Source organism: Pelodiscus sinensis, chromosome 17 (assembly GCF_052426305.1).
Source record: "Pelodiscus sinensis isolate ZL-2025 chromosome 17, ASM5242630v1, whole genome shotgun sequence".
NCBI lineage: Eukaryota > Metazoa > Chordata > Testudines > Trionychidae > Pelodiscus > Pelodiscus sinensis.
Genome location: NC_143068.1, coordinates 2,393,154 through 2,420,153, shown reverse-complemented (window position 1 = coordinate 2,420,153; position 27,000 = coordinate 2,393,154). Strand labels below are relative to the sequence as shown.

The window sequence follows — 27,000 nt, the reverse complement described above, 5'->3', positions numbered from 1 at the left end:
GAGCAGCTAATGCCAACAGAGTCCCTGGAAGCCAAGGGCGCGAGCTTTCACCCCAACCTACTCAGTCGTGTTAGAAACTCGGCTCACGGAGGGTCCTCTGCCCCGTCACAGCTCAGAGCCACCCCTCGGGGCGGGCGGGGGGATTGCTTCCGTGCACCTGCCCCAAGCCCCCCAGATCAGTCCGAGCCAGGTGATGAACGAGTCCTGGCTCCACAAGTCAGACCCTGGAGCTGCCTGCAGGCCTGACCGCCCGAGGCGCTCGAAGAAAGGGCGTCTGAGGCACTGGCCCGCGACAGAAGAGGGGCGCCAGGAGGGGCGCACAGCCTGGCCCCACCCCCCCAGACAGAGAGTGCCGAGGGCCGGTCCTCTGCAGACGCACAGCAGCCGTTCGTTAGCGGAAGCAAGTTAGCGAGATGCCAGCAAGGGCTCTCCTGTAACCTTCGCCTTCTAGGCCCAGGCCTGGATTTGCAAGGGCCCGCCTAGGAGAGCTCCGAGCAGGCAGGGGCACAAAGCAGCCCAACGGCAGAAGAGGGCCCTTGCTGCGAGGAAAGGTGGCTGGAGAGCTGAGGCGGCCGCCGGGCGGCCTGGCTTGGGAGGAGAGGCATCGCCTGGAGCTGCGGGTTAAGTGTCTCCCTCAGGCCAGGCTGTCCAAGTCCCTGGCTGGCTCAGCTGGGCACTCGACAGTCCCCTGCTCCTGACTGGGAGCTGTCAGGCTGCCCATGAACAGCACGGGGGGGGGGGGGGGGGGAGAGAGTGGGATGGCCCTGTCCAAGCCAAGCCCAGCCCGCACATGGCAGCAGCAGGCCAGTTCCCCCAACGCCAGGGCCTGGACCTCGCAGGGTTATTCCTTCGGCTGGCAAGGCTCCACCAGCACCGTGCGTCTGGCCCCTGGAGCTGCCCTGCCCTCCCCTCCGGCGGCAGACGGGATCTTGGGGGAGGTGCTGGCCCGGGGTCAGAAATACCCTCACTGGCTCTCGCGGCAACGAGCCGCTCCCAACGCCGTCTGGGGGGAGGAGGAATCCGGCCCCAGGGCGTCCGCGAGATGCAGGAGCTTTGCGGTGAACGCGGGAGCTCCACCAGGCTCCAGCGCCGCACCGACTCACTCCACTCATGGGCCACGCGGCACGCGGCCCTCCCGCGACCTGCTCGGGCCCGCTGGGAAAGGCAGGCTCGGCGAGGCAGCAGAGTTCTGCCACACGGGGGTTTTAAAGTGACTTGGACCAAAGGTGGGTCTGTCCCCAGCGCCTCGGCCAGTCAATACCGCACCTGGAACGCACCGTTGTGTTCACAGCAAGCTCAGCCCGCCCTAGGCTTCCAGGCACACGCGTTAGCGCTCGCCGGGCAGCGTGGGGAACCCCACAGCAAACGCCAGGCTCCAAGCTTTAAACTGCCTTGAGATTAGTGACCCAAGAAGGGACAAGCCACGGGTTTAAAAATCAGTCCATTTAATGTTAATGCCTGGGCCAACCGAGCCCTGGCTGTGATTTCAGCCCCTGCCCGCTCCTGCGCTCGGCTCGGCAGCCCTGCGGGACACTCCCGGCAGGAGAGCGCCACCGGAGAGCAGGAGCAGAGACCCCGCCCCCCGCCCCAGCGCAGACGGGGGCACACCGATTTAGCGCCAAACAATCCAAACAGGGATGGGACAGGGTGGCCAGAGCTACCGCAGCCAGGCATTCCAAGCGCGCACCCAGCCCAGCCCCGCAAAGCGCGCTCCCGGCCTGCACCGTGCTGTGGACAGCCTGGGGCCTTGCTTCATTCGAGTGGCCAGAGAAGCCGCAGCTCCTGTGGCCAAGGGAGAAGGCGTGGCTAGCACACTGCACGGGGGCGGGGTTCGCAGGTGATTAGTTGTATCCCGAGATGCTTGGAAGATCCATCCCTGAACAGGCCCAGAGAGCTTCCAAAGAAAGTCCTTTCCTGCAGGAGCTGCGGCGGGGGAAGGGTCTTAAAGCACTAACATCCATGGTTCCAAGCTGGTGCACACACGATGCAGCGTATCCCTGAAAATCCACCATCTGCCAGACACTCCGTTGGAGCCAGCCTGGGGAATCACTCCTCCACGAAGTCTCTGTCGATGTCCATATACGCCTCCTCAATGTAGCTAACTATGGCCCAGGGGGACGTCCGGTCGGGGCTGAGCAGTAGAGAGACAGTCTCTTTCCAGTAGGTAAAACTAATACAGGAGCTCTGAGGGGGAAGAGAGTCCAGTCAGGTGACAGGCTGCAAATATCCCTGATGCTCGTTAGCATGAGCCTGAGCTGCCCCCAGATACGAGCTGGTCTCCCTCCCCGAGCACCAGGCAGAGAAACCCAAAGGCCCACGCGGTCACCCGCTCGCCAGGACCCTGCGTGGGGCGGGGCTGGCCCTAAGGGAATCATGGGTACCCAACCCCTGGATCAGAGGCAGCAGTGCAGGGTGGCAGGCAGGAGCAGACTGGCTCTGATACAGAGGCAACAGCAGCCCCTGTCCGTGAGGGAGAGGCGCTCCCCACAGGCTGCAAGGTGGGGGGGAGGAGAGAGTGTGGTTAGTAGGATTAACCGACAAGCCCAGGGTGATGGGTGAAATCGACGACACGGTAACATCCCCAGCCTGGGTTAGATGCTGCAGAGGATGTTTGCTTGCTAAGTTTCCCAGCCGATTTTACACGGAGACATTTCTATGGGCCTTGGGTTGGGTCAAAGCCGATCACGGTGAACGCTCCATTTCCAACCTGCTGCCCGCTCTAGCACAGAGGAATTCTGCTCAGCATTTGATCCAATGCAGACAGGCATGTCGGTCAGTAAAGCTACCGAGGGGCTATTGCCCCACCCATGCTACTCCCACCATGGAGCAGAGGACAAGTCCGCGGTTTGCACCAGGGAGCGGGCCCTGGCTGGAGAGAGACAATGGGGCAAGGAAGGGTTCCACTGGACTCCTGATCCCTTAAGACTAAGCCGTGGGAGAGGAGCACCATTTCCTGCTGGCGTGAGCCGAACCCCGAGGTGCTGCCACGCTAGAGGGGCGAAGCGAGCGAACGAGCAGGAAGTGCTGTGGCGGAGAGGAAGCTGGAGAGCTGTATGTGAAAGGCGTGGCTATCCGGGGGGCAGACGGGGGCGTTAGCACAAGTCAGGGGAAAGCTTCCTGATCTGGCGCCGGGGCAGAATAGCCCCTCACCCTCCTCGCCCCCAAGGAAGGGGAACAAGCCCATTGCTTGGGACGCTGACAAGGAGACTTGCCAAGTTCCAGGGAACAATTCTGCACCGACTCCTCAGGACCCTGCCTAAGGCCTTTGCCCCCCGAGCCGGTCCCAGGGCAGACCGGATTCCAGCCCGACAGCTGCCTCCCGCTCCCGAGTGGGTGACCTGGCACGGGATTGCCGAGACAGCACAAGCACTTTAGGGACACTCCCTTGGGAGGCAGGGACACTAGCAGACCCGGTCTCCCAGGGCAGTGGAGACTCCACCTACGTTTTCTAAGCAGGTGCTGTCCTTGTCCTTGTTGAGGTAATGCTGCTGCCAGAAGCGCAGGAGACTATGGAAGTTGTTGAGGATGAAGCCGGGGTACTTTTGGGTGTATTCCATCTCTTGCAGCGTGTGCAGGTAGAAGGGGAGCTTGTCTTTCCGCCGGGCCAGCATTAGGATAACTAGGCTTGTGTTCAAACAACTGACGTTCTCCTAGAAGGCAGGAGAAACGGAGAATCAAGGTGCAGAGCACTGGCGAGATCAAGCATTCCAGTGATCAGAGAATTAGCTTGGGAGAAATGCTCCTAGCACCCGCTCGGCCGCAGCAATGCTATCGCCGTGCCAGCTCTTACCTGCGTGAGCGTCTGGACATGAATGATGTTGATGAGGCGGAAGAGGAAGGACATTCTCATGGTCATCTGAGACATGTACGACAGCAGGCGGCACTCCGACAAGACTTCGGCGACTGTGGGGCCAGAACCAGAGCGTTAGCTTTGCAGAGTTTCGATACACAGGAATGCAAGTGTGGATGGAAGGGCCGGGCAGCAGTGTCTGAACCCGCGCCTGACAAGGCCCTGTGCTCAGAGCTGCAGGCAGGCTGGGCGTCCCTCAGAACAGACGGGGACACTTGGCTTGGAGGAGACGGCTGTGTGGGGTCAGACGGGGCTGGCACAGAGCTCTGTTACTGCGAGGGGTCTGCTGCTGAAGGCTCCCCCCTCCCCGGCAAGGTGGCAGCGCAGCAGAGAGCTGGTGCTCACAGGATGCACACGGGCCAAGTCACATGAGACACAACCTCTCCCAGAACTGCCAAGTCTTCCCTTACCTTTAATATCAGACAGGTTCTCAAATCGGTCCAGAGACAAGGTAATGCAGCGAACCAGCATGTTTGAGTCAACCAGTGAACTGTTGATCTGGTTCAAAAAGATCTGAAACTGAAGACAGCCATTTTAGAGCTAGGTTTGCCAGTGACATGAGAGGCGGGCGCTGGAGGAGCAGTTTCACACGTGCGGAGAATGCTGAATGCAGTAACAAGCGGCATTACATGGCAGGAACAGCTATTCGGACTCTGGTGTCGAGGACAAGCGGACTCTGGTGTCGAGGACCAGCCTCCAGCCCCCGGCTTACAGCGAGGCCTTTCACACTCTGTGCATCCAGCGTGCAGCTCCCCCAACAGTCCCTCCGAGTACAGCGCCCCGACCACTCCAGGGCCCATGTACCCGAAGCCCATGGCCGACACCCCTCCCTGTCACAGCCGGAGAGCTCCAGGCAATGGGACGCTTGCCCAGGAAGGGATACGAAGATGCACAAACTGGTCTTTTGAATATCCCGGGACCACCGCCCCTGGGCGTTCCCGCCCAGCCGGGTAGAGCCAGATGGGCTGCCAGGCAGGCCCCACGCAAGCAGCAAGGTGTCTGAGCCCCTCCCGCCACACCAAACCATCCCTCAGAGACGGAAAGGGGCAATTAACTCAACTCAGCACAGCACTGCACCTGGCACAGAGCAGGGAGGCTGGCTTCCCGAGGACACTCACCTTCTCGTCCGTGTTGATGTATTTGTTGAACCTCTTGAAAGCGTCAATGTTGAATTTCATCAGTTCTCCCAGAAGGTCGAAGTAACTCTGAAGCACATCGCGGGACTTGCACTCGCTGTCAACAATGCAGTAGAGAATATGCTGGCGAGAAAGGAAAGGGGGTTACCGCCACATCGTAGCCTACGTCAGCAGAACGCAGATTCGAATGCTTGCGACCCAGCTACTGCTTCCGAGTGACACGCGAGTACACTTTCTGGAGGAGGTGAATCAGGTGATTTTCCCCTGTAGGACCCACAAACGGAGCAGCTAAGATCTCCTTGTCTATGCTACCCCCCCGCCACCCATCTAATCTACATGACTCCAGCCTAGCTGAAGTTGACGTACTCACCGCTACGTCGTCTGCGCTGTAAGGTCTTCCGCTCTCCCATCGACACCTGCTACTCACCAGGGTGAGCATAGTAGCCAGGGTCAATGGGCGAGCGCGTGGAGATCGATTTATTGCATCCAAGCAAACATGATAAATCGACGACCGGTGGATCGATTGCTGCAGCATCGATCCCGGTGCAGTGGAGACAAGCCCTCAGGTAGAAACAAGTCACCTAGAATCTGCATACTGTAAGGACCTGCACCGATTCCCTGGTTCGGAGTGAGCCCAACCTTAACTCTGATCACCTACAACCGTTCAGATGCCTAGAATCACAGATCTACCAGATGTGACCACCCCTTAAAAAGTTGATTTTGTTGAAAACAAAGCTACACCTCTCAAAAGTGTCGCACTAGGTGTAAGAGCTGCCTATTACTGCAGTGAATTCCAGCTCTCCTTTCTTAAGGTGCCTGAATTTTCTTAAAATTAAATCCACCCATTTCCATGGAGATACCAGCTAAGTTCGTTCCAGTGTACGTAGGCCAGAGCAGACATCTAGGGGGTTACCTCCAAGAGCCCTCTCTTTAGCAGGAACATCTGGTCTGCATAGGAAGTGGCACCTCGGAGAAAGCTTTCAACTGCTCTTGCTTGCCAAAACCTGAAACAAATACAAATGGAGTTTTCCCCAGGAGCCTTGTTGAACTAGTAAAGATCAATTTAGCACGCACATTTCAGGCTGAACGAGGCCTCCCTGGCCATTTCGTTCCAGCACACAAGTGAAAAGGTGCAAACTGATTCCACTGAAGAGTCACTTCCACGCACTACACCTGAGAAGCCGGATCGGCCCTTCCAAGTCTTCTCCCCACGGATAATACAATACGGCAGCTGTCACAAGCACTGATCACTAGCAAGTCTTGCCAGTCCCGCAAAGAGCCACGTACCCCAGGGTAAATGGAACCCACCTGAACGAGGACTCGGCCGGTTCCTTCTTCATGACCTGCAGCAGCCTGGTTAGCAGCCCCCTTTTCCCGTCGCAGACCAGACTTCTAAAGGACGCAGGAAAAAGACTGGAAATATTTCAAATGGCAACGAAACAGGAGTGCTCAGAAGGAGCAGCAGGCCTGACGGTTCTGCGTGAGAACGGGACGGGGGAGGGAGAGTTTGGTTCGACAAGCACAGTGTCTCTACTGGACTCAGAGCCAGGCAGAGCCAAGTGAGCTCGTCCCCACAGGAAAGCCTGCCCAGCTCATCGCGCCTGACCCAACCAGACAGCGGCATCACCGGGAAAGGCAGAAGTGGCGCCTGAGCCACGAACAGAATTTGCAGGCACGGGGTGAGACGAGCTAGGGAGGGACATGGTGGTTCAAGGAGGCGGCAGCGGCTGCAGCCTGGAGCCCGCAGAGCAGAACTCTGCACAAGGGTGGGCGCCGGCCTAGGACAGCTCACCAGCGCCGTCAGCAAACGGGACGTCCCCTGCGGCGTACACAGGCTGGACGAGGCCGCCTCCCCCGCCCCCTCCTAGCGGCCACGCCACGCAGGGCAGCGCCTCCCTCCGCACGGCCGCCTCCCCCGCCCCCTCCTGGCGGCCACGCCACGCAGGGCAGCGCCTCCCTCCGCACGGCCGCCTCCCCCGCCCCCTCCTGGCGGCCACGCCACGCAGGGCAGCGCCTCCCTCCGCACGGCCGCCTCCCCCGCCCCCTCCTGGCGGCCACGCCACGCAGGGCAGCGCCTCCCTCCGCACGGCCGCCTCCCCCGCCCCCTCCTGGCGGCCACGCCACGCAGGGCAGCGCCTCCCTCCGCACGGCCGCCTCCCCCGCCCCCTCCTGGCGGCCACGCCACGCAGGGCAGCGCCTCCCTCCGCACGGCCGCCTCCCCCGCCCCCTCCTGGCGGCCACGCCACGCAGGGCAGCGCCTCCCTCCGCACGGCCGCCTCCCCCGCCCCCTCCTGGCGGCCACGCCACGCAGGGCAGCGCCTCCCTCCGCACGGCCGCCTCCCCCGCCCCCTCCTGGCGGCCACGCCACGCAGGGCAGCGCCTCCCTCCGCACGGCCGCCTCCCCCGCCCCCTCCTGGCGGCCACGCCACGCAGGGCAGCGCCTCCCTCCGCACGGCCGCCTCCCCCGCCCCCTCCTGGCGGCCACGCCACGCAGGGCAGCGCCTCCCTCCGCACGGCCGCCTCCCCCGCCCCCTCCTGGCGGCCACGCCACGCAGGGCAGCGCCTCCCTCCGCACGGCCGCCTCCCCCGCCCCCTCCTGGCGGCCACGCCACGCAGGGCAGCGCCTCCCTCCGCACGGCCGCCTCCCCCGCCCCCTCCTGGCGGCCACGCCACGCAGGGCAGCGCCTCCCTCCGCACGGCCGCCTCCCCCGCCCCCTCCTGGCGGCCACGCCACGCAGGGCAGCGCCTCCCTCCGCACGGCCGCCTCCCCCGCCCCCTCCTAGCGGCCACGCCACGCAGGGCAGCGCCTCCCTTTGCACGGCTGACGCAGGACAAGCAGGGTAGCCGCGCCCAGGAGGAGAGGGCTCGGTCGCCGGGGTGGGGATCTCTCAACAGGGCAGCTAAGAAGGAAGCTGGCAAAGAACTGGGGAATCCCACCGCGCCAGAGACCCCTCCCGAGTCAAGGCACCGCTGCGCTCACACCAGCTTTCTGGTCGGAGCCATTGGCGCTTTGGTCTGCTGTCGCCGGAGCCCTGCAGAGGGAAGAGCTGGGTTCTTGTGTCTCGCACACGAGTGGGGCCGTGTGCCAGGGCTGGTCTCCAGAGGTCACACGGATCAGACACCTTCGTGGGGCCACTCCAAAGGGTTTACACACGTTAGGGCAGGGTGGCCGAACTGGATCAGCAGCCGCCCTCACGCCCCTTTAGCAGGTGCTCACATCTGTTCACTCCAGTGACTCAGAAGCCAGCTGGGGTCATGTGGGACTGAGGCCAGGCCTACAGCCCAACCGCAAAATAGCACTGGGGGCTAGTCCTGAGCTAGGGGGGCTGCAGCTCACTTCCCACAGCCACTGGCAGGCTGGCGGTCAGAAAGGCCAGGGCCCCTGCTCAGCAGCACAGAGCGTGGGGAGCCCGGCCACACGCTGGAATCCGGTGCCACCGTCCCCGCCACCGGAGTCGTTGCTATGAACACAGCGCAGCCGGTCGGGATCTGCACCTAGCGATGCAACGGCCCTACAGAGCACGGCTATTTGATACGGACGTGCCTAGCTTCTTCCACGTGACATGAAAACACATCTCTTGGCGTGCCCATCGTTTCCCAGTGCTTATGCTAATGCACCTTCTTGCAGACGCTAAGGGAATGAGGCTTCGCGAAGGATTTCAGACACAGCAGATCGACAAAACCTCTAGTGCGAGCACGCACCGAACTTCTCAGCGTTTAAGGAAGCTTAAACTAGCAGGCTGCAAAAACTACAGCCGCCCCCTACCTGTCTGTGTTGACAACTGCATCTACTTCCGGGATGTTGGCTTTGAGGGAGATTGCACTCAGTTCGTTAAGCTCTTGGCTGTTTAACAGAAGATACTTGTTCCTGAAAGTTATGGAGAGGAAAAAGGAGAATGAAGCGAGCACATCCACGTGTCTCCTTAATTCATGGTGTGTGTAGTGCTGCTAGAGCAGCACGTGTATCTAGCAATCACTGCCTCCAAGCCAAACAAGATAATGTGGCTAAGTTACCTGTGAAACTGGAAATATGGGAACAGACGTTTATTTAGGCAGCCTGCTAACAGGTGGCTATCCTGCTTATGAGTGCATGCTGTCTCACATCGTCAGTCCTCCCAAAGTTCAGTCCCTGCCACTAATCATTAAAAAAAGCAGTGCTAAGCTTCTTACGCTTGTCTCCATTATACCATAGTCACCCAAAAGCACATTTGAGATGCAACACAAGGGTGCCCTTTCAGCTTACAAGAGGCATTTTTAGCAGCTTACAACAGATAAAGTAGCAATGACACTAACTTTCAAAAATAGTCTAAGACTTTATACAATCCCTCAAAAAGCTGCCTATGAATAGTAGCCCAAACATATGAACCAGTAACATTAAATTGTATAAAACACTCAACTTTTCCAGTACTTGGTCACAGTTTACTTGACTGTTATTCCCCTATTCCTGAAGAGATCTGAAAAATGCCAGGAAATGAACTAGAAAATGGGGATGATATAGCAACGTCAAAAACTCACACAATAAAACGAGCCTAGTAACTACACAAAAGTTTTTCCAGTGTCATTCAAAAAAACCTTAATTTCCCATTTACCATTTTCAAGAGAACAAAAAAAAAAAGTCACTCACTATATAATATTCACCGTGAAAGAAAAATATTTTCCATCTAACCAATGCATTGTATGAACTACTCTTTCCAATGCAACAGCCATTTTTGCTGTACGCCATAACTAATTAATTTTTAATCAGACATGGCAGCCTGGCCTTCCTTATCAGCACTGTCTAGCTATTTTCTAGGCCAAACCAATTCCGGCCACCTGCTAGTCAGGGTGGCTTCCAAGACTGCCCAGGCTTTGCTTTCATGGGCTAACAAGCCCTGAGCACTGGTCAGCACTTCTCCCCTAGTTTAAGATGCTGGGCCAAGACCAAGAGAAAAATACAAATTGTTCCTCAGATGCCCTATGGCTTTCAACTCCTTACCCTCCTGATTAGCATCAGCTGGAGATGCCACATGGTACCTGATTCCTTCCAGGTCAATAGGTTTCTGCAATGGAATTCTAACACCTTTCACTATTCCAAAGGGAATTCTTGAAATCCTTAGCCAGTAACAGAAGGGCTCAGGTGAGTCCTCTCCCCCTGCACTAGCTGAGTTTGAGCCCTCTTCAGTTTCTTGCTTTCATCTGCTTTTCTGGTAACTCCAGTTTATCAGTCATTTACATGCCTTAACACAGACTTTACTTGCCTATTATTTAATGTTAATAACCCATTCTCTTAACATTTCTGCTCTAGATTCCACACTTTCCATTTCGTTTCAGCCGATTCCAATCTTCATGAGCTAAAGAGATTCAACTTATTATTTTTCAGAGGGTTTGCCGGGTTAGTCCAACTTCAAAAACAAGTAGTCCTGTGGCACCGCAGAGACTAACAAATATACTAGGCAATGAGCTTACATGGGTAAAACCCACTTCATCAGAGGTGTTGGAGTGGAAATCCAGACTCCAGGTGTGAGAGACCAGTGTTAATGAAGCTAGCTAAGTCAGGCTGGAAGTGTCCCATCCGTACCATTTGATGTGGAAATGCAAATATCAAAAGCAGAGAAAATAAACGCAATACAAAGGCATATGTGAGAACACACTTGAAACACACTCACCAATCACCTTCCGCCCACAACAGAAGCACTAATCCAGGAACCTGTCCTTGCAACAAACCCTGTTGCCAACTCTGTTTACACATGTACCCCAATGACACCATCATGGATCTAACCACACCAGCCATATCAAAGGCTTGTTCTTCTGCACATTTACTACTGTGATCTATGCAATGATGTGCCAACAATGCCCCTCTGCCATGTACACTGGACAAACTGGACAGTCTCTACGCAAAAGAACAAACGGACACAGTCAGACCTCAAGAATGGTAACATGCAAAAGGCAGCGGGAGAACACTGTAGCCTCCCTGGACAGTTACAGACTTAAAGCTGCCACCCTCAAGCAAAACAACCTCAAAACCAGGCTGCTACGTGAAACTTCTGAGTTGGAACACACATGCAAATTTGACACCATTGGAATAGGTCTGAATAGGAACTGGGAATGGCTCATTACAATTTTCTACTTTTGGTTTCTCATCACCTTCTCCACATCCACCTGGATTGAATTAGTTCACGTAACACTCCCATCTCTGTATCCTTACCTTCCATTTCCTTTTCTTTCCCTTCATGCATCTGATGAAGAGAGTTGCAACTCAGGAAAGCTTATGCCACAATATAACTGATAGTCTTTAAAGTGCCACTGGACTCCTTGTATTTTCTTGAATTAGTTTTCTCCATGTGGGCCTTTCCTGCACATTATAAAGTATCTATATTTGTGGGTCTGATAATGCCAGGAAGCTACATAGCATGTCCCATAATTATGGGGACAAATTCAGGTTGGAGCCCCAAGGACCCATTTTGAAAACGTACAAGTGCCTTTTGCTAGATCTGACAATCCAGAGAAATGTCCTACTTCGTTAGTCACGTAGGGCGGTTATGGAACGGGAGCACTGGCATCACAGATAACGCCTATGGTCAGACAAAGAAATGCCACAGTGCCAAGGGAAAAGATGAACCATGGAACGTTACCTGCCCCACCAAAGGGGCCGGCCAGCAAAAACAGCAAAACATGGCAAGTCTGGATTTTGCCAGTTACAGCCTAGAGCAAAATACACATTGGCAAGATGTGTTCCGTCCCTCGAGCTATACCCCGAGACAGATCTGCATCATCTTATCGCTCGCAGAAAACAGCCATGACATGTAGCTGTTCATGTTAGGGATGATCTAAATTGTTGAACACGGTAACCGTGTAGTGCTGAAAGCGTCAGCGGTTTCAGGCGCTGCGGGCTCTGCAGCAGCTTAGCGTTACCCTGCAGAGCCTGCAGCGAAGCCTCCCTGGCCGTGTGTAGCAGATCCCATTAATCGGCAGGCACCAGCGTCAGGGTTAAACGGCTACTCGGCTACGCGCCAACATCCCTAGTTCACGTGGGCCGGGATTTTGCTATTTAAGAAGAGCTGCAACAGAGCCTGCGTGCCACACCACTGCCGGGCTCAATGCTCATTCTGAGGGAGGAGAGCCACCTATGGACTCAAAGGTCCCTTTTACCAACATCCGCAATGGGACATTTCACTACGGCAGTTCTGAGCAGGGATCTAAGTGCATTTGCGGATGCTCAACAGTTTAATTCAAGGGAACAAGAGACGCCACTACACACAATTTACTGTAAGCTTATTTTTCCCATACTTACTCGTGGTGATCACTAAAACTTTGAAGAAGCCTCAAAAACTGTATCTTTAAAGTAATGTCCTACAAGAAAGAAGGTGAACAAGCCCTTTAAAATACGTACAATACATATTGCAGCATCAGCACGAATGAGAAGCAGAGGACAAATAGGTCTCAGGCGAGGGCAGTCAAATCTTTCTAGACTGTAAAAGCATTCACAGCATCCTGAGCGTGACAAGCAATCAGCGCAAGGAAGGAAGAGCCACACTTCGCGAGCGCCCCGAAACAGAAGAGAAGGGAGATAGGAGTGCAAGGGGGAGTTTTGGTGTGCAACGCAACATCAAGCTAAAGTTTACCACCTCCCCCAACCCCACAACAAAGCAAAGTTTACTTCAAGTGTGCAGGTAAAGCAATACCTCATCTCTGGTATCAATGGGACCACGGCAACTCCAAGGGACAAGTTTACAACTGTAGCATCTAAATTACCCTGCATGTTGTGAAATTAGGGTACTCACTGGACTACAGTCACAATTTTGATTATGCCCATGCAGAACAAGGGTTGATGCCGAATGCTTCCTCCAGATCAGCTTGTCGAAGAGGTTATTAAGGCCGGGAATCAATTTGAATTCTGCTATCATTTTGTGAACCTGGTCGAGGAAAAAAAAAAAAATGTTCAACTTGTCTGGTTGTCTGATGCTTTCCTAAAGGGAAAAAGGCAATTCAGAACAGAGCTGGGCATAGCTCCATGAACTCTGAACAGACACACGGAAATGCTTTACTGAGCATGGGGTTTACTCCCTGCAGAAGACGTGGTAAATCCCAAAGGGAAGACTTCAGCCTCCCCCAAGAATTAATTCTGCCCACTTCCCTTGAACAGAACCACGTGATCCAGTTTCTTGGAGACCACCAAAACTCAGGCTTGAATTTATGAAGGCTCCTCTGAGGAAGGAGTGTATTCCGCAAGAGGCAAGTTAGCCTTCAGTGTGCTAAGGGGCACTCAGCTACTATCTAGTAACTCAGTGCCTGGACCCTCCCGTCTTTCCTGCTGCTCCTACGGCAGAACCCTGCTTCTGGGGGGCCCCTTGAGGCAGCAGTGGAAAGTGCCAAGTGTCCTAGCTGCTGTGGAGAACGCGATCCTGAAGCACTACAGGGAACTGATCAGCAACGCACAAGCAGCGGACTCTGTGGCCAGCAAGGCAGAACGTCCCTGGTCCCTTTCTAACACAGAAAATGCCGATCAGAGGCAGAGCTCCTGGGCCAGCCGTCTGTCACTCCAGCTGCCAGTGAGGCAGGGGAACTGCAGCTGCCTAGAAAAGCCCGTATCTTAGCAGCGAGTGAAAATAGGGTTGTGCCAGGTGTCTCGTGTCCAGTAAAAAAATTCAGAAAATACCAGACCTCTAAAATCCTGGGTGCTTACCGGGTTCCACAGGGGAGCTGTCTGGCCCGGAGCAGGAAGACAAGATGCGGACAGCCACCGGCAGCTTGTTAGGGCCAAAAAGGCCTCAAAAGCATTTTTTAAAGGGGCCACGCTTAAAAATTTTTTTTTTGCTTAACTCAGGGTCCTTTTTTTTGCTCAATAACTTTAATCTCTCCCCCCCCCCCCCCAAACAGAATCTTTTCCCTGGTGTTTCATTGGGGGGGGGGGGATTCTGTATTTTTGGTTAAGCCATCTGGCAACCTTAAGTGAGAAAGAGCAGCCAGACTAAGGAGCCTGGGGCTACACACAGGCCCAGGGAAGGAGGGCTGGGGGGCCGCTCTTCCCGTCCTAAGGCTGAGAGCCCAAGCTGTGTATGTGAAGCAGGTGGCGGGAGCGCGCCCAGCAGACATGCACTGTGACTGCAAGCTCCAGGGTCTCCGAGTGGCTGCTAAAAGCAGCAGAGGCAGGAGCAAAGGGGGCCTGCTACAGTCACCACCCCTCGAGCACCCCTCTTAGGCTGCCAAGGCCCAGATGGGGGGTGCCATGTGACACGAGGGCGACAGCCAGTCACGCCGGATACTTGTGCTGCGGGATCCACTCCTCATGAGTGAAGGGAGGGAGAAGGCCAGGGGGTTACGGGAGGCAGGGAGCTTTGTGCCGTCCCGTGAGGTGAGGTGCCATCTAGAGATCTACTCCCAACCTGACTAGGGCAGTCTTGGTTCCCGAGTGCCCTCCCCACCAACGCCAGGCTCCCGGCAGACTCCTACCCTCAACTCCTGCAGACTGCTGGGTGTTTGAGTTACCAAGGATTGTCCACAGAGCAAATGAGAAGCTCCAGTGAGCATTAAAACAAGGCTGGCAGCTATCCATGGCAGAGGCTATATCATCACTCATTTAAATACAGCAGAGTCGACAAAGCCCATGCGTTCCAGGAAGCAGAACTATTTTCCAGCAGTCCATCTCATTTCACTCATCTTCCTCAAACTGGCCAGCTGTTTAGACCAACTCAAACAGGCCGCGCCGCGTTTTTAATTGGATTCTAGTCAATCATTGCCACAGCTGGCATTCTGTATAGCAACGAAATCCATGGCCTGGGTACTTTCTAACCAGTGACTTCGGTACAGCATCACTACAAAATGTGGAGCGCATGGTGGTGGGTCCAGGTAGGTTTCACCTCGGTCTAGCAGTCAGAGAAAGAATGTTCGACGAACACCTAGGTAGCCACTTACCTGATTCCTCTGTCTCCCCATCAGCAATACACAGAGAACGTACAACACCTCCAGCTTGTACATGATCTCATGCATGATCTTCATGGACTGCGGCAGCTGAGTTCTTGCCGAGGTGTTGGCCAATCCACTTTCATCTGAAGATTCTAGATAAGAGGTCAGAGACATAAGCCCAAAGCAGCACTAACAGGAGAGGGCCGGTCACAGCTTTACATAATAGCAAACACCACAATTCTGCATGTGCGGGACACTTGCTTCAAGATCTTCCTAGCAAAAGTGAAGATGTGTCACGAGACAAATAAGCAATCCCACGTTTGCTGCAAGACTCTCTCTATGGGAAAAATGCACCACTGGTAGTTTAGATGAGAATATTAGGATCCTTCATTATATTTTGTACCTCAAATATATTGTTAAATAACTCGCTTTCTGATAAGCCAAAGAGCATTTCACACACAAAACTAACAGATTATAAATGTGAAATGCCTAATGACAATGTGTCACTTCTTACCCCTGCACAAGAAATCGTGAATTAGAGGTAGCTTACCTCACGGCCAGCTATCTTCAGTGGGGGCTGCAGTGAGGCCAATACTCACTGCTTCTGAAAACCCATTCCGGAAGTACAATGCTGAAGGACAGAGCTAAGGGGGACAGCACAAGTGACGAGCACTGGGACTCCCTGTGTGTCCTGTGTAGCAGGCGTGAACACAGTTAGATCTCCCATTGGAGAGTCGTTGGGAAGAGATTGCTGCACCTTCCGGTCGCTGGAGACAGACAATCCTGTGGATTTGTGGAATGATTTGGTTCTACCCAGGAGAGGGCCACAGCCTGTCTGACGCTGAGCGTGTGATGGGAAGCTTCGAGGGCGTCCTTGTGTGGTTTAGGAAAGCACGCAGGCAAGCGTACAGGTTCATAAGTGTGGAACATTGGAAGCAACTTTGCCTGCACCCTAAGATTTTGCCCAGAGTGAGATTTTCTCTCGTAAGCTAGTGTGGGCAGGGTCTGCCGTAAGGGCTGTTACTTCACCTACTCAACTGGCAGAGGGGATCGCCGCCAGGAATACCTCTGTCATCGACATGTGCAGGAGGGAGCATGAGGCCCAGGCTTCGAATGGAGGGCTTGGGAGACCCCTAAGGACCTGGTTAAGGTCCCAGGGTGGCGTAAGGTTCGCCCTGCACTTCAGGACGTGTTTGGATTCCCATAAGAAAGCTCTTGGTGATACGGTGGGAGAAGATGAACGAGCTGCCCATCGGTTCATGAAGAGTCATGACAGCCGCAAGGGTGCTCAGGACTCCGCATGATACGCAATGACATGCTGGACCGTAAAGAGGGCGCTGAGGTAGGAGACACTTGCTTTTGTTGGCACTGCAGGGAGAATCTTTTCCACGTACACAGGAGTCTCTCACTGTGGGACAACAGCTATTTAGTAATAGTGTTTACTCTGTCAGAAGAGGTTTCTACCATGGGGGAGCCATGCTCTGAGTTGGAAAGATGTGTTGTTCATGTCCATTGCAATGCCGGTCCCACCGCCCCTCTGTTGGAGCAGGCAGCAAGAAGCAATTGAGGAGGGGTTGGGTCAACAGGGCGCTCTATTGGCCTGGGCTCTATAGTGGGTACCACGAAGGCGATACTCCCAGAGGCACCCGGGCTGACGCTACAGGCGCTGCTATGGGAAAATCTTCCCGCTACCGTGCATGTGCACAGCGCTAATTGGAATAGCTAGAGCATCACAACCCAAAGCACAACAGTCACGAGAAGGGATGTAGCCGTTTTTTCTTTGGCTGCTTGTGTGTGCTCCAATAAGGTGATTCGCAAGCAGGCGGTTCAGAGGTGGGGTCAGTGCTAACCACAGACTGTTATACAGCTTGGCCACAGGAAGCAGCCGCCAGCCTGCCGAATGTCCGTGCGATGCAAGGCGAAGGTACGCGACACGGCCCTGTTTGCAGATACAGACAATTGCTATGGTGCTGTGTCATGACAAACACCGGCGTGTTTAACGAGCACAATGTCGGACACCAGCCTCGCTGCCCTGAGCCCCGACACAGACGAGAAGGGACAAGTCCGCCTGTGACCACAGACCTTGGGTCCCAAGTCCCACAGGGCGGGCACCCCAGCCCAGGCACCCTAGCCCAAGCCTGAAGTGGGAGACGGGAGGGATCCTGTGAGGATTCCCTGTGGGGTATCTGGCATTGGTCACTGTGGGCAGACAGGACACTGGGCTGGATTGACCTTTGGGCTGACCTGTCCGGCCGTTCTTATGTAAGTGTCCATCACAAATGACAGGAACAGCCCGGCATGCTGCCTGTTAAATGGAGCAATCATCCGACGGGTTACAACAGGAAGGGCTTTAAAAAAAACCTTTATTCCCTCTCCCCTTTTTTTAAGCAGAGGGAGGGCGGGCTATGGGGAGGTGGCGGGAATAACTATTGCAAGGTTTTCATCTCACATTTCAGGGTGAAGGAGTCAGCCCCGGGGATGGCAGAGACAGAACTGAGGGGGCTGCACACACACACAAGTGGGCGCCAATGACCCCACGAGACAACTGAGCATGTGCAGCACGGCCAGGCCTGGCTAGCAAAAATCTCCCATCACTGGCGCAAGGATGTACGGATGGTTAGAGTGCAGCACCTGCAGGGTTAGCACTCGAAAAAACCACTTTCTCCGTGTCCCCTGAAGGAAGGCCAAGAAGTAATGAGCTTAATAGGAAGCACGGAGGAGCTGGGTTAGAGATCAGGAAAAGCTTTTTAACCCCAAGGGTATTTAAGCTCTGGAACAGGCTTCCAAGGAAAGGATGGAAGATCACTGGAGACTAAGAATAGGACAAATACTCTTCAGGAAAGGCCGACGTTTACTTGGTTCTTTGTCAGCACAGGGGCTGAACTTGACCTCTCCAGGTCCCTTCCAGCCCTACATTTGTATGAGCTGCCATCTCCAGCTGCATTGAGATGATGTAAAATAAGTAATTTGTTGAAATAAACAGTTTATCCAAATTAATTCTCATTGTATGAAGGTTACTGAGTTGCCTGAGCATAGCGCTGAATGCCAGAACGCTTGGATTGTAAAGCAGTGCTGCAGCCAAGCTGCTGAAGATTTGGAGGAAATTGCTTAACTCATGCCTCAGTTGTTCCCATCTGTAAAATGGAAATAAAACATTCTTCTTGTGGAAGAGGGATTCTGAGGACTGTAGGCATAGCGCTACAGAAGGAGCACTTTGGACAGCTGAAATGTCAACTTTTCCACAGGATAGAGGTACAAAAATCCACTCAACACATCGGAGTAAAATAGGAGACATATCAAGGTATACTATGTTCCACACGGTTGGTTTTTTTTTTTTTTTTTTTTTTTTTTTAAAGACGGCGGGGGAAGGAACCCGGCTATTCTACAAGTGAAACTATAGATTAGTAAACAATGGGTATAGAGATTTGAGACAGATACCTGTGCTGCTCTGCTCTGCTTCCTCATTTGCTACTCGCATCAGGGCATCAAGAACGAGTGCATTGTCCAGCCAGGTGTACCATTCCTCTAACTCCTGGAGAAAATTGGAAGTACCCGTTGTTTCTGATACTTTCCTTGTTGCCAGCTTGCATAATCGTTCAACAAAGCCGGGAATATTCAAGAGCGTAGCTACAATAGGAAAACAAAAACAAGTCAACCACCAACGAAGACTACATACCAGACGGCAAATTCACTTTCCAAAATGCTCCTATCGAAGTACAAACCAGTATGTACAACCAATTGTATATTGCTGATAAAGCCCAAATTTTGGTTTCTTGATGAGCCATCAGTAGCAGCAAGAGGGAGGCCAGGTAGAGAGAGACGACAGGTTGGGCAAACAAATCATTTAAAAAAAAATGGATTTTTAACCCTGGAACATCTGGTACGTCCACATGAAGCTATGGAAACAGCTACACACGTGGTTGAGAACATTGTTAAGAATATCAAGTTGCATCACCACCGGGATTCAGTCTGTTACTGTCCCATATTTAAGTTTCTCAGCCATTTTCACTTTATGCAGTACACCCATGCAACAGCTCGTTTGAAATTAACATGGGCTATTACGATTTAAGGCCTAAACTTGCTATAAATAAAACCTGCCACCTCAAGAGTCCTCGTCAGTGTTCCCTGTAAGTTGTGCGCTTGTGCAGTTGCCCAAGAGAAATTCAAATACTGCTCAGCTGTTTAGAGGAGCGCCCAGAGCAAGGTTTTGTGTTTCTATTGGTGGTGCACATTAGCACATGGCTTGGTGCACAAATTTATTCTGCACATGGATGGAAAAGATTAGTGGGAACATTGTCCATTGTGATATCCGAAGGAACTCAACCAAACACCACTCAGCAGCTCATTAACAGGCAACAATTTCACCAGTTGTATGAGGAAGACTGCAGAGAGGGTGGATTCCCTTGCTCAACTGCTACAATTCTTCAACACCATTCATGCCACAGCCAGCAGCGCTTACAACAGCCTTAAACACCCTCACGGCAGCACCCAGTCCTAGTGGCCACCTGTGCAAATCTACACAACCCCCCAAGGCAATACAACCACCACCCGTCTCAGCACATGCAGTAACTCAACTCTGAACATCCACTGAGTCAATGTCAAGTGATACAACAGCAAACTATATGGAGGAGAACTTTTCTTTAAAAGACCAGATTCCATCATCCCCTGGATGTGCAGTCTGTTACTGTCAAGTTCTCCATTTTTTCTTAAAAATAATTACAAGTCCCCACCCTTTACAGATTACCTCTGTGAAACAACATAGGTTTTCATCTACTCGTTTGCAATTAAACTCAGGCTAAACTTACCATACACTCTTTAAATAAGAGAAAAACGTTCCCCAAAACCAATGCATTTACTACTGAAGTTTTCAAGAACCAGGTCACTGAACTGGTGCAAGTAATTGGCTAAGGACCTTGAACCACAATTTGTTGAAGTGTTAAACTGGCTAACAGAAGTTGCCTCTTCTACAGATGCAAAGAATTCTCTTTCATTTCCCTTTTTTCAACTAATTCAGTTCAGTACCCAGCTCATTCAAAGAAAAACTGATTGCGAGTTGAAATGTTCCCCCTCCATGAAGGACATGAAGATCAGTACAATTCAAAACTACAGAGAATACTTACATATAAGAGGAAGTTTAAGGTAGCTTTAAATCAATAAAATAATGTTTTTGCATTTTTAATTGATATCCAATTTCCATCCAAATAGCGTTTGATACAAGTTTAAAAAAAAATGTAAGACCAACATCATTCATCATTTCCTAACATATTTCCACATTCTTAAATCTCTATAACTGCTTAAATAAATGTAGAGATACAAGATAGCCTTCTGGTTGGCAAAATGAAGTACCCAATGCAGCAGAGAAGCTATATTTAGTTGGAACCCCCCCCAAAACCGCCACATGTTCTAATGATTACCACCCATGGCAAATCAACTAAAGGAAAGTAACTAAAGCACAATGCAAAAGAAGATCAAAATCAATTATTTAAATCAAGATTTCTTGCTTGCTGCTTTAACTCATGATTAAAAACTGGTGATTTAAATCCTTTTCCACCCAGGGTGGATTGATGTTGAATTTTTGTTTTTCAAAGACTTTTGGAAAGATACATATTATCAGGTCTTCATTATCATCTAATACAGAGCGGTTAGATGTATTCCTATGCTAAATCTTCATCTTTGTGCACTCAACAGCAAGGCCCTTAGCCCATGAAGGGCCATTTTCAGCAGCTGCATCAACAGTAGCACATCAGTTATGGAATTCTGAAGTTAGAACAACCCCACATTTCCAATGTAATTGTATAAGAATTTGCAAGCGTGCACATGGTTCACCTTTGAGCGTGCGTGGAGACTCCGGCAGTGCCCAAGAGTTAAGCATCTGTAGGATCAAGGACTTATTCGGTTAACTTGCTCAATCAGCCTCAAAACGTGCACATTCGCTTGAATACAGCGGGGTCCTTGGCACGCCAGCCGTAAGGGCTTACTGCAGCACAGATCAGCCGCTGGCCACCATCCAGCAGCCACCACTTGAGCACACGCTTTACCGGGAGCTTCCGAGGCAGCTACTCTGCTGCCCACAGCCAGTGTAGAGCACAGGGAACAACTGCAGAGAAGGGCAAGGAGGATCTCTCCTGGCCAGCCCACTTGCAGGGCTTGAATTTGCTATTTGCAGATGTGGGTTAAGCTGAACATTTAGAAGACACTGCGACCCCTCAATGCACTGGGTCCTGCCATGGGGCAGGGACTGGTCTCCACCCTTCAAGTCCCTTCCAGCCATAGTGTGCTAGGATTCTAAGTACAGGAGCCTCCTGGAGTCCCTACACCACAGAGCCTGGGGCTGCTATTTCAAAGAATTTCAGCACGAAGACTGAAACCAGTCCACCTTCCCGCTGACGGCATTTCAATGACTATACGGTTAAAGCCTAGAAGGTTTATAGTAAACCAGGAGCCTCAGAGAAACTTTCAAGATGCAACTTCGAGGTGTTCAAGCCAACAGGAAAGTTCACAGGATGTTCAAAGATGCTGAGCACTCTCGGCTCCCAATGCTTCCCAAACGGTCATCAGGTACCTCTGGGGGAAACAAGCCAAAATCACGACCCATCAGGGAGGGACTTTAAATGCAAGAAGTTATGCATACAACTATCTCCGCCATTTGTTTAATTCACTGTCCTTAATACGAGTGTTGTTCTGCCAAAAATCTAAGCTCAAAACGGGAACCAACAGATTGCACCTAGGACTGTTTGAAACGGCTTAAATTATTTAACCTGCAACACTGTTTTATTCTGAAACCACCAACTCAATCGGAAAAGCTGCACACATGTTGCTTCAAGGATTTCCAGCAACAACTAGACCCATCTTGAAGTTCTGCACAGAACAATGCCTAGTTCAGCCTGTGGTCCGGACTGTTCTCAGACACGGGTTTCACCTTCTGCTATCTAACACAAAAGCATCTCGCAAACGTGGTAACTTAACTCCTGAAACTAAGGGAAAAAGCATCGACCTGGAGAGTCACACGAGGGTCTTGATTAACACGCCTAAGTGCAGGCTAGAAATCCTAAGTCCCCGAAGAGCGATCGATCCATAGTCCTTCCAGCACAGCTCAGCTGGAAACTGGGACATACCCATAAGCTGCCTAAGAGTCACAAACCACGTTAGTTCAGGGACAGGCACAGAATGTAGGACTGCTTCCTCCCAGGCTAGAGCTCCCATTCCCACCAGCATGCACGGGGCATCCCTCCCGGGGCAAGTTGCATTCTCCCCCGTGCTGGAGTAACAACTGGTGGGTGATGTGGCCAGAGCCAAATCGGCTATTGTTTTCCTTAAGGGGAAGGAGACAGACGTGTTGCTCGAGAGCAAAATATTAGTTAAAGCCACTTGACGCTACTTGAAATGCTTGCCTGGGCAGCAGACACTGGCTACCCCTTCGGCAGAGACATTCCAGCCGGCCACCTAATTTCTTTCTAAGCTGCACGGCTGGGAGCCACGGACAGGCACCTCTCACCTGGCCCCAAGCTACTGTGGTGAGAGGGCTGCAGGGATCCTCTTCCTCCCTCGGGCAGACTGTCCCAGATCCTTCTCATTCCCAGCCCTCCCCTAGTGCCTGCACTCCCAGCCAGAGTCCTTCCCGCCACACACTCCAACTCTGCCCCACGCTCGCCATGTGCAGAATGAATTCTGCCCCAATACAGAAGCGATATAGGTCACCGATCACCTCCATATTGGCGCACAGCATCAAGCCATCTTCCCTCCACATCAACCATCAACGCCTACTCAGCTACTTTCTAGAGTGCAAGTGATGATTATAACCAAACTAAACGGTTCTTTGTTGGTAGCGATTTTGTAAGAGCCATCATGCAATGCAGAATGAAAGGAACAGGCATCATAAATGAAGAAAGCTTACAATATCACAATACAAAAGCCTCAGACAGGATGGAGAGAAGATTTCTTTCTTCCTTTTTGCCTCCTCTGGACTTATGCTTTGACTGCAACATTCCAGTACCCAGGACACTTTACCTTGGTTAACTTCAGCTCGAGAAGGACCCAAATTTTTTTTCTGCTGTGCATTTTTAGCAAGAAGCGTGTGTTTGTCATCACTCCCCGTGTCAAGCTCTGAAATTGTGACAGCAAGAATCCTGCAGAAATTAGCAAGTTGCTGTTGATCAAAACTGGATACTAGGCTTGCAAGATTGGGAATATCTTCTAGCTGTATCATTTCCTACAAAAGACAAAACAATGCATTGGTCATTTGATGAAATAAACCAACAGTAACAGAGGGAATATGTAAAAGCCTTCCCTAACAGGATTAAATTGTTTTACATTTAGTCCTACACAAAGGTAGATGGGGGGCACAATTTGAAAGGGGCTGTGCATCCCAAACTAAGGCTAAAAGGCCAAATGTTCACCAGTTCACAAGAGATCATTTTACTAACCCCCCCACCCAGACTTGTAAAAAAGAAGCATAAATCCAATTTTAGCTATTTTGATATTTTGTTTGTCAGTATCCTCAAACTTGTTGAAGTTAATGCATCCCTAGATAGAGGGCGCTGTTGGATTTTTTAAGTTATAGTGTCATCTGTGGCAAGAGAAGATTCTGAACAGTAATCAGACGGAAAGATCAGGCCAGGTGTCTAAGCACGCTTCAGAACAGTGAATCAAAGTGTACATCCCAATAGTGAGAATTTCCATAAATATTGAATTTCAGGAAAAGACAAATCCTACAGCAGGGACAGGCAAACTCCGGCCCACCAAGCCTTTTAACCTGCCTGCCCCTGTGATCTCACTGCGCCCTGTGTCTCTGCGCTCAGGAGAGGGGAGAAGGCTTTGTGTGCTGCCCTCACCCCCAGCGAAATCTCCTAGCTGAGATTTTGCAGTGCACAGCACCACGTTATAGAGTAGTACGGGGCTTCTGGCAGTAGGGAAGCCTGCTTGAGCACGCTGCTTTGCTGGGACCTGCTGAGGTAAGTGCCTCCTGGCCAGAGCTGGCCTCTGGCACGTCCACCCTCTCCCCTCCAACATTTCTCCCCCAGGTCAGAATCCTCTCCTGCACCAAAGCCCATCCCAGACCCTGCACCCTGATCCCCTGCCCCAGGTCACAACTCCCTCAGACCCCACATCCCCTACTGCACCCCAGTTCCCTACCCCAGTTCCCTTTTGCACCCAACCTCCGTCCCAGACCCTGCACCCCCCCTCATAGAAAAGTGCAGCCCTTGATCACTCACCAAAACCTTGGATTGGCACCCCCATCAGACGTTACTGCCCACCCCTGCCCTGCAGCCCAAAGCCCTCGGAGAAGGCAGAAATTCTTTGGACACTGAAGTTCAACTTTTGTTATTTCACCACTGCAGAGCTATTAGCGGAGGAAGGGGAATACTTAGGTTTGCAGTATTCCTTCCGTCTTAGAAGGGATACTGGTCATATTATTCAGGGCTACAGAATAGAATTTTTAGAGTACAAACAAACATTTTAAAAACCAGAAGTTGTGGAATTAGCAAGCCTCATTCCATGAGAACGAGTCAAACTGACAAGTGTATTTTCATTGTTCAACCCACTAAATGCTGTTTCAAATGTAATAGAATTTTTCTTAACACTCTGCTTCTTGCTTACCAGTAATTTAAATCTTGCATCCCTTTAAGGCAGAACTTTTGTTCTCATACCCAGCGACACTGCACAAAGTCTTGAATATTACCTCAGAGCAAACGAAAAGCCACCACATGGACTGGCAGCCTATGGCAAAAAGGCTCCTTTTAAGACTATCTGGAAAGCAGCCTGACACATGCATTCTTCAGTTCTCAGCGAAGAGAAGCACGTCTATCTTACCAATGCAACAGTGTCAAGAGACCTCCTAACTGTGGTCCCTGACCTGGTTACAGCACAGAGTAGATAAGACCGTAAGTGTACTCTGTCCGAGGTTTTACAAAGGGTTAGAAAAGTCTCCCACACTGTTTTACTTCTACACTAAATGACACATTTTCTTCAATGTATGTTCACAAAAATTCTATGAACACAGCTGACTTTCCCCCCTACAAGCCTGAATGGTTACACAACCATTGTTATCGGGAACATCCACAGACCTTTTTGACTCCTAGGATGTCTTCAATAAGTGTTGCCGTTTGTAGAAATGTCTTTTTGTTTGTCATCAATGTGAACAGGAACAATACAAAATCGTTTCTCTCTGCCAATCGTTTTGTGACTCCTTCAGTCTAGAATAAAGCGAAGCAACGTTATAGTACACACCACAGCAGCAGGCAGCTGCATTGGCCAATCAGATAAGCATACGTAACAAATCACTTTCACACACACTCTTGGTTACCTCTTTGGCAGGCGCTAGATCTTGGCGAAGTGCTCTCAGGGAGATCAATTCAGCTAATCCTCACCTGAGGTTAACATGGGACCTGCCAAAGTTACAGGCCCCAGCATGAAAAGCTCCATTTTGACTGGAAGGGTTTGCCTGTCTGGCACAAGATTAAGTGCCGCACAGCTGGACCCTGCATGGTCTGGGGCTTTAGCTCTATTGTAACAGAGAACAGCTGCCTTAAGCTTTTTTATGGAAGTGGTCTTCAATCTCTTGTCCAATTGCTCACCTAGTTCTCAGCTGAACGGAGTTTGCTCAAAGCTTGCACCCACTTCAATGGGGGCCAGAATTTCACCCAGCTCCCTGGCTGAAATAAGGTTGCTATTTGGTTTCAGTATTTTGAATGCTACCCAAAATGCTTGAAAAGCTGTCTGTTCAGAGTTCAGTAAGACGAGCCGCCGCTAATGGCCGTATCATGGAAAAGACCCGAAAAGGTCAAGTCCAGGCCCCCATACTGAGGCAGGGCCAAGTACACCTATCAGGGATGGTCAAGGTTTTTATATAAACTATTCTTAAAAAACCTGTAACAATATGGTATTGATCAAGTGGATTAAATATCAGCACAGATATCACACCTAGATACAGAGCGAATTAATCCAGAATGGCACCAAGACACCAGACAATCTTAAAAACCAAACACCACAAGTATGGAGTGGCAAAATTAGAAAGGCATAAAACAAGCTCAATCGAGCTAGAGACCAAGGGTAATAAGAAAACATTCTACACATATATCAGAAGCAAGAGGAAGACCAAGGACAGGGGTAGGCCGATTACTAAATGAAGAGGGGGAAAAAAATTGAATAACCGTTCCCAGAGAGTAGTTCTCAATGGTTCAGTCATGATGGAAGGGCATGCCACACGGGGTTCCGCAGGGATCAGTTTTGGGACCATTCTTTTCAATATCTTCATTGGTGATTCAGATAACGGTATAGAGAGCACTTATAAGGTGTGCAGAGGTACTGGGCTGGGAGGGGTTGTGAGTGCTTTGGAGGATGGGTCATAATTCACAATGATCTGGACAAACTGGAGAAATAGTCTGAGGTAAATAGGCTGAAATTCAGTAAGGACAAATGAAAGTCACCACTTAAGAAGGAACAAGAACCCTTTTCCTTTTGTTCTTCTTATATATACACCTCCCAGGCCTCTAAACTCCACTCCAAGTCACCCGATGAAGGGGGCTTTACCCACAAAAGCTTATGCCCTAGAAGACTGTTAGTCTCTACCATGCCCCAGGACTCCTCATTATTTACAGGAAATGGGAAGGAGTACTGCAGAAATGGATCTAGAGGTCATAAAGGATCATAAGCTAAATGTGTGTGTGTCACACACACACACACACCCCTCCCAAAACATTCTGGGATGTATTAACTGGAATATTGTGAGCAATAGACGAGGAGTCATCCTGCTCTGATTAGGCCTCAACTGTCTGTCCCCAGTCCTGGGCATCACATTTCAGGAAAGCTGTGGACAAAATGGAGAAGGCCCGAGAAGAGATCTAGAAACTGTGACCCCTGAGGGAAGACTGAAGGAATTCCGACTGTTTAGTCAGAGGGGACATACCAGTTTTCAAGTTTTTAAAAGGCTGTTAACAAGGAAGGAGGAAAAGTGTTCTCCCTAACCCCTGAGGCTAGGACAAACAGCAATGGGCTTAAACTGCAGCGAGGGAAATTTAGGCTGGACGTTAGGGAAGACTTCCTAACAGTCAGGGTGGATGAGCCCTAGAATATATTGCCTAGAGAGGTTGTGAAACCTTGGACCTGCCATGAGTCAGGGGACTGGACTTCGAC

At 51.5% G+C, this 27,000-nt stretch overlaps 1 protein-coding gene across 1 annotated transcript in view; it reads right to left on the bottom strand.

Annotated features, from left to right (window-relative positions):
• Nucleotides 1–1,428: 1,428 nt before the first annotated feature.
• Nucleotides 1,429–27,000, bottom strand: part of TRPC4AP (transient receptor potential cation channel subfamily C member 4 associated protein) — a 51,905-nt gene continuing 26,333 nt past the window's right edge. The window contains exons 6-19 of the mRNA XM_075901491.2: nt 24,933–25,061; nt 22,876–23,077; nt 18,307–18,495; nt 14,878–15,020; nt 12,747–12,878; nt 12,257–12,315; nt 8,753–8,854; nt 6,295–6,378; nt 5,900–5,990; nt 4,969–5,109; nt 4,261–4,369; nt 3,791–3,903; nt 3,444–3,650; nt 1,429–2,184 (exon numbers count right to left, since the gene is read on the bottom strand). Of these exons, the coding sequence (XP_075757606.1) occupies nt 2,047–2,184; nt 3,444–3,650; nt 3,791–3,903; nt 4,261–4,369; nt 4,969–5,109; nt 5,900–5,990; nt 6,295–6,378; nt 8,753–8,854; nt 12,257–12,315; nt 12,747–12,878; nt 14,878–15,020; nt 18,307–18,495; nt 22,876–23,077; nt 24,933–25,061 (1,839 nt within the window). The 3' untranslated portion in view covers nt 1,429–2,046. The remainder of the gene's footprint in view (nt 2,185–3,443; nt 3,651–3,790; nt 3,904–4,260; nt 4,370–4,968; nt 5,110–5,899; nt 5,991–6,294; nt 6,379–8,752; nt 8,855–12,256; nt 12,316–12,746; nt 12,879–14,877; nt 15,021–18,306; nt 18,496–22,875; nt 23,078–24,932; nt 25,062–27,000) is intronic.